Raw genomic sequence first — 12,163 nt, forward strand, 5'->3', positions numbered from 1 at the left:
GGCGAATGAGTGGCACATCTTCCAGTAGTGTCGTCAATTCTTCCCTTATGAAGTTTTTGTAGGTAATGCCATTTAGGTTTTGTGTCAGAAAGAATGGCCCAATCACATGATTGTGGATGATTCCCATCCACACATTTAGTGAGAACTCTGGTGAACCTTTTCTTTAGATTTTCTTGGGTTATAACCGTTAGGGGTCCAAAATGTGCATTATGAAAAATTGTAACACCATCACGGTCGAATTTGGATTTGTCCATTCACAGAATTCTTGTCAGATGATGGGGTCTGCAGTGGGGGTATTTAGAAAAAATCGACAAAAATTCATCCTTCTGACAGGATCTCCCTCCTCAATAGGAACCAGACTTTCCATTGAGTCAAGCCAAGTCACCTCGCCACAGTTCTTGTTGTAGTAGTACTTGCATATGTTACCGGGGGAGGCAATTTGAACAGGATTTGTAGTTTTTGTAACAGTTAATTTTGACAACCTGGAATCATGAGAATGGTAAATAAGATTATTACTTCACTCATTTTCGTTCCTTAATTTCTCACAACCGACAACTTCTTTTCACTTTACAAAGAGGTATACAACGCGCCTTCTCAGCTTTTTATTCAGATCTTCCCCAACCTGTGTGCCAGTTGACAACATTTGTATCTTTTTTGAGAGCTTATGAAACCATTAAGTTTTTTCCGTAATTTTTACGCTAAGTATGTTACCGTTTTTTTTAGTAATCCTCTTCGATTTAAACAATAATTTCCAAATTTCTTCATGATGTGTGCTCCAATGACTGTTTCTCTTTGTGGGTATGGGAATTTTGGGCATGAATATTTTTCCCAGTAGTCACCCATTCGTCAACTGTTAGCAACATGTCAATTAAGTGCCTAGGGTGTAGTAGTTTTTTCACAATTAGTAGTTTTTTGGTCACGAGTTGGAATATGTCACGAAAATCTACAAACTGCAATAACTCGAAACCCATTGATATCCGACCCCCGGTGCATCAAATTTGTTGCAAATGTGCTCTAGTATTACCCCTTTCCAGGAATAGGTCGAATTACCATTTACTGTATATATAAATACATACACTCACAAACAATCAACAGTTGGGGTCACATGACACTGGGAGTAGAAAATTCCCAAGCTAGATATTCAAGAATGTTAATCATCATAATACGAGGGTTTTAGAATTCATAGCATGATTAGACAATTTGCTACACCTGGAATTTAGCTAAATCCACCAAAAAATATAAAAAGTATAGCCTTAATTATGGTCAAAATAGACCATAGTATCAATCAACCCTCGTACTAGGGTGTGACAGAACATATCAACTATTTCTGGCAACTTACTACACCTAGAAATCAGCTAAATCCACCAGAAAATATAAAAATATAACTTCATTTTGACCAAAATAGTTTATTAATACTAATCATCATAGTACGAGGATTTAGAATTAGTAGCAAGTTACACAATTTTCTACACCTATGAATTAGCTAAATCCATCAGAAGATATGAAAATATAGCTTAATTTTGGCCCAAATAGGCTATGGTATCAAATGACCATGGACAAGGTCGTCCAGTGAATGCCCAAAGTCCTCTACTAACACTATTATTGGGGTAATATGCTCCCATGGAAAATTACCTTGCTTGTCCCCCATGGAAAAAATCTGCGGATATCCATGATTAGGAATGGACAATTGCCTCCCCCTTGCACCCCCCCACCCAGTGTGCACGCCTATGACACAATTGACGAATGACGTAGAAACACATAGCACTCAAAAAGTAAGGATGTATATTTACGATCCGTGATTTCCACACATTCTCAGTGCCAAAATCATGTATGGAGCAGAGGCTTGGAAAATGAAAGAGAGAAGGGAGTTAAAATTCTTCAGAAGTACACTGAAAAAAACCATGAGAGGCAGAATTTGAACAAGGAGATATTACAGAGAGTGGAGCTTGTAGAGCTAAAGGACAGAATACAGCAGGTGCAGATGCTTTGAACATATGAAGTAGGTGGAAGCCAGAAAGTCTGCCAGTAAAAGTACACAGTGCACAAGTCGTGAGAAGAAGGCCAAAGGGAAAAGCCAAGATGTTGCTGTAATGAGCATGTAGGAGAGCATAAGAAAAATAATAATATTGGAACACAGTTGAAAGAGGTAAGTGGTGGAAGATTTAAAGAAGATGGAGAGGCTAGATTTGTATACCAACTCAGCATGAGACTGAAAACCATAGACATAACTTGGTGGGGGCAAAGGGGTTACCAAGCCCCCTTCCTCTCATAAGTAATCAAGATTTATTAATATTTACTTATTTGAACATACCGAGACCCAAGGAGCAAACTAATAAGTGATTTTGCAAATGTATCAGTTATACAGGAAATAATTCTTGCTTCTACAGCACCTTTCACTGCCGGGTCTTCCATGAAGTGGTGGCTAACATGCAAGGTGGTAGGAGGGCGTCTGCCGGCATATAGACCCACAGCTGTATGCTGACCTAGGAACTTGCACCAGTGCTTCAGTATCCAGATAGCTGGTGTCCACGTGTTTGTGAAGGGTTGAGGTGTTAATTCCTTTTTTTACTGGTGCTTTCCTGCAGTCTAATAATGCCACGCTATGCATACAATTTAAAACGAGGGATTTTTATGTATGACACTTACGTCATTTCGAATTCTTTCAAGGGAAGTCAGAAAGCATTTGACAGAAGAATTCCCAGATGTTCTTGTTCCAAACAGAGACAATGTTCGAGAACTTATGAGCAAATTTAGGGAAACGGGGTCTGTTCTTGATAAGAAGTGAAGGGTATAACGTTTGGAACATACACCTCCGGCTCTTTGCACAAGAAACACTCATTTTCATGACGTCTGCGTGGTGAGCTACCAAGCTCTTAAACCTGAAGACATACATTAGAATAATTTAAAGACAACATGAGGAGAGAATTTGAAGTAATTTTGGAAGAAGAACTGTGCATGTTACTGAAAATTTCCTTCATAAATGCTGTAAATGTGTGTGTGCATGCAGGTAGACATCATTTCCAACACTTCTAGTAAAAAGGTAAATGCTCATTTTAATTTTAACTGTCCATGTAATTGTACAAGCTTATATCATTACATAGCTAGCGGTTCAATTTAAGCGGATGTAGCATCCAGTTGCCAGCAGATGCACTCTCGCTGCCAGGTTGATTCCCCGCCGCTTGGTGGAACACTCATCCATGAAAAGCACTGTGTTTTTATGGGCTGGAAACATTTTCATTGTCCCCCTATCCTTATTTGAGTAAATGCTGGAAAACAGTCAAGAATTATTGAAATGTCATTGAAATAATAGGGTATTTTGGATTAGTTTAATACATAACACATACAGACCAGTTTAATTTCTTCTGTGAATACACTACATGCACACTAAATTTTACATGCATGGTTTGTTCACCCAGCCAATCAGCTCCCCATAAGCCGTGTATGGGTTCTTATTTATTTATTCTTAGGATTACAACAACTATTTCCTCTCAGAACTGTTAAGGTTACATCATATAGTCAACAAATGATTAACTGAGTTTCAATGTTATTGAAATAATAACTAAAAAAGGTATTTTGTTTCAGAAAAATACATAACAGCTGCAGGTCAATTTAATTTTGTAATTTATTTTTGAAGGATTCAACAATTGGACCATTGTTTTAAATGCTTCTTACTTGCTTTACAAATATAAAAATAATACTTGATTGTGCTGAAGTGTTGATTGACATGAGTGTCAATTTTTTTTATTTGTCAATTTTCCTGAATTAGAATTAATGTGTACGTGATAATTGTTCTTTGGGAAATAAACTATATTTCTGATTTGAAAATAAGCCATACCGTTACTTCAGAGAATGGTTTTAATAAAACAAATGAACCTTAAATCAAAGAAAATTAGTAAAATTTTGTGAAATTTTCTACAATGTAACAATACAAGTAAGTCCAATAAAATGAAGATCTACATCAAAGTAACAATTTTGTGCACAAGGTGATATAATTCTAAATAAAAACACAGAATATTGAACAATTATTTATTCATATATATATATATATTTGTATTTATATATATATTTAACATTTTATGTACATAATTAAGTATAATGTCTCATCAGAATGTAAATTACTGTGATGTTCAAATGCTGGAAGGAAGTATTTCATCAATGTCCATAAGAAAACATCTCACGCTGTGCTTGTGTAATACCACCAAAGCAAATTGTGAGGAGATTGGCACTATCAGTGCAGGCAACTGGCTCCAAAATAATTTTCATTTTCCCTTGTTGATTAAAATATTCTAAGTCCTTCTGACAAGACTTATCTACATCTAAGTAACATTAGTGATTGTGTGCTCTCAATCATTGGTGGTAAGAACAACAAAAGACCGTTGATTTCATGTACAAAGTATACAACTGTTTAGGAATGAAAATACTTCGAATCTTGTCAGCAAAACTAAAGAGCACACCATGCTTGCAGGTAATGAAATATTTGGCTGAACATTAATTTATTTTTCAAGGATTCAATAATTGGACCATTGGTTTTAAATGCTTCTTGTTTACTTTGAAAGTATATCAGTAATGTTTGCACGATTGTCTCAGCTTTTTTTAGTGGTTTTTCATTCATCCATTTTATCTTCCGGAGCAGTAGCAGACTACAGTAATACAGGTCGTTTCATAAATAGGTGAATTTGGCACATGATACAGACAGGAACTAATAAACTATGAAACACACAGTACAAGAAACACAAACACAACACCAGATACATAGAGATAGAGTTCACTTAACTGACTCTAATGCAATTGTTATGAAAATACACTTGAAAGAGAGAAAATACTTGCAATAAATGTACGATATGTTACTTTTGATTTGTATATGTCGAGGGTATATGACCATGAATGTATAACACACAAAGTGTAATGCTAGTTGGAAAATCAGGGCAAGAAAGGGAAATGGGCAATAGTCTAAGTTCTTGGCATTACTTTTGTACTTAATTTCTAAGACAGTGTTTTTAAAAATTCTGCTGCCTTACTTATATATTCTTCACATATTCTTTATTCCCTTCTTCTAAAACAAGATCCAGTCATTTTTTACAAGTTTTACAAAAAAAAAAATTCACATCGATGCATACTTATATTTTTTTTTCAAAACTTTGTAAGAGCATAAGGGACATAATCCTTAAAAGAGGAAAGAAAAAGATATTTGATATGCAGAAAGATAAAATATAATTTACTGATATGGAGTTCCTTATATCATAGCTACACACTTTTTACATAAAATTATTCAAAAGCTCCAGACAAGAACGTGGATATGCATAATTAATAGTAGAAATTTTAATATAATTTTTGAAAGAAGGTTCTGAGAACTTGAAGTAAATTTAGTTCATATATAAAGTGTGTTTGTAGTCAGAATCAAAAGTAAGTTGCATAGTTACAGACCGAACAAAAGTCAACAGCATCATTACAACAAAGAAGTGTTGATGACTGTACAAACAACCTGAAATATGTTAATATATTTAACCTTTTGATTGTGTAATTTGCAAAATATTGATTAGCGTCGGCAACTATACCTGTTTACAAAACCTTTTAAATTCAAATTTTATTATTTCAAAATTATCTAGCAACATCACACATTAAGAATACTAAACATTAGCATTTTAAAGAAAAATAAGTTTAGCTTTTATGGTGTATAGTGGTAGTGTTATAGAGTATATCTTTTTCCATTTATATATGAGAATAACGATGGCTCTGGGAGGCAAATGGAATATTATGTATAATTATTTTCATGGTTTTCATCAAGTTACATTTTAGTGGTTTCATTAGGTAATGAATATTAGGTAAAAATTAAAAATTTTGAAGCAAACATATGGAACACAAGAATCTGTCAAGGCACATTCTTTCTACATTATTTTCCCCCCAAATATTATGTTTGTATTTTCTGATAATTTTATCAATTGAATAACTATTTCAAATTATTTATATCTAATATTTTTTAAAAAAATATTTTTCTAAGAATAACGTTATATTTATTCTTATGGGTTCTGTCCAATTCTTATATTAAAAACCTTTCTTTACAAAATGTATTCTTGCACTTTAAATAAGTTTCACATTTCTTTATTTTTTTTAAAAAAATTAAAATATAATACAATTAAGGATGGGCTGATATGGAATATTTACTGGTACCAGCCCAATGCCAACATAAAATTTACATTTAACTAATTTTCTACATATTGAATACAAAATTAGAAATGCTCCTGGAAGAACTTCAATAATTATCTTCCCTATTAATTCATGTATATACTGCCTGATTGTAATAAGTTTTACCTTAGAGAATGAAACAGTATAATAATAAATTTACTACACCAAAGCAGGGTGCCTGAATTATACTGCCATATTCATGTAAAAAAAATAATGAAATGTTAGAAGTTTGCACTCATTACAAGCCAGGTTGGCAAATTACAGTAATTTTTTTGTAATGCCTATATAGGCTGACACTGATCTGTAACAATTAATCTTTCTCATCCCCAGTAATTTAAAATATTCCTTGAGCATCCTCCCTAATTAATGTATGAATTTGGTGACTACAATGCATTTTGCTTTGGGAACCAACTCTGTGTTTTTAGAAATATGATTCACAAAACCAAATTTTATGTTCATATATGAATATCCAAATGGCACACTTCTTCACTCAATTGTAGATATATTAGATTGGTAGATACATGTACAGTACCAATTAACATGGCCCATGTCTACTGTTTACAAAAATATTGGATCTATTTACTCATATGTCATTATCAATTAATACTAATTGATTGATCCAAGCCCTAGTACTTAATATGGGGATATTTAATCAACTGATTTTCACTCACTTTCTACCATATCAATGTCAACACAAGATATTGTCAGGTTAAATTCCATGAGGAATAGGCTTATAAAAAGACATGAGTCAAGGAAAGAAACCTCTAGGAATGTAAATGCAATGATAAATTATTTTATTTAGACAGCACCTGTTGCTAGGTGGAGAGGGAGTGCCAAACTTAAGCAGCCACCCTTCCCAATTTCAAACATTATATAATTGATATAAAACACTGTTTAAAATTTTCTTGTCTGGTCTTAGTTATTATTAGTTATTTATTTTTGCATTTATTACTATGCTTCAACAAAAAAGAAAGCAATGTTATAAACAAAATCTTAAGTATTTGGTAATGTATATTTCAATTAATTTGTTTAATATAAGAATGTCAGAGAATGGACCAATTTAATAAAGTACAAGTAGAATCAGTTGTCAGTTAAAGGTATAATTTTTCTATTTGCTTGGAATGATTAAAACATATGGAATAATGTATAGTTACTTTGAAACCATAACTTTAATGTTTCTTCTGCTTAAATCGTCAAGATTTTAATTTTATATATTAGAAAAGAGAAATCAATATTGCATTAAAATTTTGTTAAATACACAATTACCCAACATGCTGCTTTGCAATAGAAACCATTGCATCAAATACTCTTATCACTCACATTTCTTGTTTGAATTTTCAAATTCACAACCATTCCAAGTTGTCTAGTATACCATTTAGTCATATAACTACTAATATCTTATTTTAAATCAACTTTTCTATTCTACATTCAATTCAACTTTCAGTTCAGTACATTGAACATCTATCACAACATTCAAAGGGAAACAAATTATTAAAAGAAAGATTGAAAAACAACCACAACACAAACATTAGAATCTAGTTTGCACTAAATGTCTGGAATTCCATTTAGTATAGATCTGAGTAGAGTTAACAAATCAGTGAAGGATGTCAACACTGAAAGCTGCTACACTCAGTCAGCTACAAACCAATCACATATCACATCCTTTTCAGAAGAGTAGTTCTGCTGATGTGAAGAAAAGTGTATTGTCCTAATAAGGAAGTATATCTTTTTTTTTTATCAATCTTCAACTGAGCTGTAACAACATATACCTAAATGTTGATACGAGTTGTAAAACTTTATTTAATTTTACTAATTAATGAAATTTTATATCATCAGAACATCTGCTGACAACAATCAAAGTTATGAATAGGTCTTTTAAATTTTCATGTCTACATCTTCAGACATAGGTGAAAGTGATGGAAACAGAAGTAAGTAGTTCAAGGGGTCCACAAAAATTCATTGTGATGCTTCTGTGTTGTCTAATTCTCCTGGATCTTATGCAAAATTCGAAGTTTCCATTTATTTTGCACTACTATTATGTAAAAAAAACTATAATTGGTAATTGCATAACAGGTATTTTTATATTCTGATGTAATTTTTAAAAAATTATAGCAAAACTCTGGAAAATTGATACTTATAATTGAAGTGGAATAATCAATATTTTGAACAACTTTTAATTCTTATATAATTTTCAAGTATCGATATCAGTATAAGTTGGAATCAGTAAGAGCATCGGTATCAGTTCAAAGTAGTGTTGGCTCAGCCAACTTTTTAGTATGGATTCTAAATTATTGACTGGTATGTTCAAGATAGCATTTAGAATCATGTACCACGTAGGATTACAAAAACAGATTTTAGAATTAGATACTTATTTATTGTGAATTTATCAACTGTTACCAAATCATCAATAATTAATAATAATAATACACACTTCTATACACAAAACACACAACTTAGACACAGTGAAAAATTAGATCAATCCCTTTATACTTAAAAAAATTTCAACAAAGTAAATTTTTGTACAGAACCATGTACAGGCAAACGTTGACAACATATAAATGATGAAACATAGTAATAATCATAGTAAGATAAAAAACCTTCTGAAATTCTGTTCATGCGCACTGCCAGCACCATTTCATATGTAAGATTCATAATTATTACAGATCACAGCTACTGACTGCACTGCTCCGGATATTTTCTACGCATCATCAGTTCAGCCAAAAATTGTGTAACAGGTAATAAATTTAACCTCAGTTCAACTGTGCCTTAAAAGCCATGCGCAACCAGTGAGATCTGCTCTTCTAGATTTCTAAGCTCACATACCAGACACTAGTTGCAGGTATACAAAATACTGCTCATCTCAACAACCTCCCCAAGTGTTGATAAAAATAAAATTTCCCCACACTCTCATATTGCAGCCGAACAAGTTGCTACCTTGTAGTGACCTTGTTTAGCTAAACCCGTCTTATCCAGTCAATTATGAATGTGATTAGTTACCAAAGGTCATCAAAAACAGCAAACGAGCTTCGTATGTCTTCATTCTGAAAGAAATAATTAAATATATCAGGATACAATAGCACAGTTTCCAAAATGCATGCATTTGTTGTTTCCAGTACTTAGCAGTCATTGCTTTTTGAATAGGGAAGAAGAAGTACAGAGACAGCTTGATAGTTGGAATGAGGAAATCAGAAGAACAAGAATGAAATTCAGTGCAGAAAAGAGTGAGGTGCTAATAACAACAAGAAACAGAGCCAGAGCCAAAAATGTACCAAGGATAAAGGTGGACACAGAAGAGTTGAGGGTAGTGGAGAGCTTCAAATATCTAGGAAGCATAACTGATAGAAGTGGAAGAATAGATGAGGAGGTCAACAGAAGATGACAAATGGGTGGTGGACTATATTCAAAGCGTTCGAAGGTTAATATGGAACAGGGATGTACCTATGAAATGCAAGAAGATAATATATAACACATACTATGTGCCGATAATTATGTATGGAGCAGAGACTTGGACAATGACAGAGAGAGACAAAAGAAAGATGCAGGCAGTGGAGATGAAATTTTTAAGGAGTATATTGGGGAAGACTAGAAGGAATAGAATAAGGAATGAGGAGATCCGACAGACAGTGTGTGTGGTGAAGCTTCAGGACAAGATAGATCTGGCACAGATGAAATGGTTCGGACACATGAAGAGGATGGATGCAGAAAGACTACCAGTAAGAGCTTACCATGCACACGGAGTGGGTATAAGGCCAAAAGGAGACCAAGATGTTGGTGGAAAGAGCAGATAGTGGAGAGTGTTAGGAGAAGAGGACAAGATTGGAACACCATGGAAAGAGAGGAGTGGTGAAGACCAGGTAAAAATGGAGAGGCTTGACTTTTATGCCATCCCAGCCAGAGGCAGGAAACAGCAAAGGATGATAATTTTAATACCATTAAGCCTCATTTCCATGATAACCAAAAACTCAATATGCAGACCAAGGCAGAATTTATTTTATTTTAAAACATAAACTAAACGTTACGTTTCAACCTTCTAGCAATGTCTTTTTCAGACTCTGTACCAAATACAAGGTACAAAACAGGAAGATATATATACACAAAAATAACCCCTCCAGACACAAGATAATTAGAAAGTTGTTTATCTGGAACTTTCCTTTCCAGGAGTTCCAGCAGGTGGCCTTCTCCTATCAACTGTTGTTTCACCTGACAGGCAATTTTGATAAACATTTCCTTTCATTTGGAACCTGGTTGAACTCCTTATCTCATGCTCTTGTTCCTTATCCTTTCTTTCTTCATTCCTCTTCCTTCTTTTCTCCTCCTTCGCTCTTTGTCCTTTCCACTCTTTCTAACACCTTTTTCCATTCTTTGTTTATCTTCAGTCCCCCATTCCAGTTCATTGTGTCTCCTTCCCCTTTCTTTTCTATTTCCTTGGCCTCCTTTCATTTTCTCACTACTTCTCCCTTCTCCATTCCTATCTGCTTAGCCTCATCCCACTCTATGTCATGTCCTGTTTCTCTCCTGTGCTTAAATATCGCATTTTTCTCTCCCTCTTAAGTCGTAAATCATCCCTATATTCTTTCAACCTGTCTTTCATCCTCTTTTTTGTTTCTCCTATGTACACACTCTAACATTCTTTACATTTCACTTCATATATAATCCCTTCCTCTTCCTTTTCTTGTTTGCATTCTTTGCTATTGTTAAGATGCTTCGTCCTCCCTTCCTGTAAGTTTTAATGCCCGCTTTCCTAAGCACTTTGCATATCTTTTTTATGGTATTCCTCATACTCCTTATGTGTAAATCTAGTGTAAATCTAGTCCAGGAATGTTCTTTTCGCACACATAGTATGTGTGAAAAATATCAGGATAATGTCCAGATTAGGTCCAATTTTAGTCCAGAATATATCCATCACACAATGAAATAAAAACCTCCAGATAAAGTCCTGATCACATAACCAAATCACACTGATATCCGAAACATGTCAAAATATCATCCATAGAATGTCCAATACATGTCAAAAAGTGATTCACAAAATGTCCAAAATAGTCCATAGAATGTCCAAAAGAAGCCCAAAAATGATCCACACAATCTCCAAAGCATGAACAAAAATATTCCACAGAATCTCCAAAACACAAACAAAAAAATTCACAAAAATGTCCAAAACATGTCCTTCCAGGATATCCTATGGATGGACACATCGGTAAATTCAGTGGATATATAATGGATGTCTACTGGATATTTCCTGGATATGCTCTGGATATGCAGAATATTGGCATGAATATCCAGAAGACATCCATTAGATGTATCTGTGATGTATGGTTAGTACTGTGTGTTAATGTTAGAGGCCCTGTGAATCAATCACAGATACATGGTGAGGGCAGGCACATATATAGAACAATATTTCAAACCAAGTGTCTCACATGTAATAATAATAATATGATTATAATAATTAGTGTTATATTATAATTACATATTTTTATGTTATAATAACACTAATATTTGTGTAAAACAGGTGTCAAACCAAAGAAATTAATGTGCAAAGATAACAAAAGGATTGTTAGGTCCAGGTGATGAAAAGCAAAAGTCCCTGATCATTATTTTCATTTGTATTGTTGATAGTAGTAGTACATTTTCACAGGAACTGTAAACGCAAATCACAATGTAAGCCTTACCTCTGTTAGGTTCTGTGGAAATATATCAACTTCATGTTCTACAACAGCAACAAGTATTTGGCTGTTAAGTTTTGAACTTGGTTAGTGTTTTGGTGGGGAAGAAGAGGGGGTCAAGACTCCCTAAATACATTCTTGGGGGAGTGCATGGGAAAAGTAGGGCATCTTAGAAAAGTAAGTTTACACTGGGTACATACAGCTGATGGCAAAAGTAATAGTAGGCGAATTTTTCATCAACAAAGTGATGGTAATCAATCGAAATAAAGTCACCAATACACAGAGGTTGACATCCCTTCTGCATCAGAACAATCACATTG

The 12,163-nt window shown here is 33.8% G+C and overlaps 1 protein-coding gene across 2 annotated transcripts in view; it reads right to left on the bottom strand.

Annotated features, from left to right (window-relative positions):
* Positions 1-4,027: 4,027 nt before the first annotated feature.
* The window catches only part of LOC146002825 (calsenilin-like), a 222,820-nt gene continuing 214,684 nt past the window's right edge, over positions 4,028-12,163 (bottom strand). For both annotated transcript variants that reach the window (XM_083140790.1, XM_083140789.1), the window contains exon 6: positions 4,028-9,224. In XM_083140790.1, the coding sequence (XP_082996916.1) occupies positions 9,177-9,224 (48 nt within the window). In that variant the 3' untranslated portion in view covers positions 4,028-9,176. The remainder of the gene's footprint in view (positions 9,225-12,163) is intronic.

This window comes from Lepisma saccharinum, chromosome 19 (genome assembly GCF_977018435.1).
Source record: "Lepisma saccharinum chromosome 19, izLepSacc3.1, whole genome shotgun sequence".
NCBI classification, from domain to species: domain Eukaryota; kingdom Metazoa; phylum Arthropoda; class Insecta; order Zygentoma; family Lepismatidae; genus Lepisma; species Lepisma saccharinum.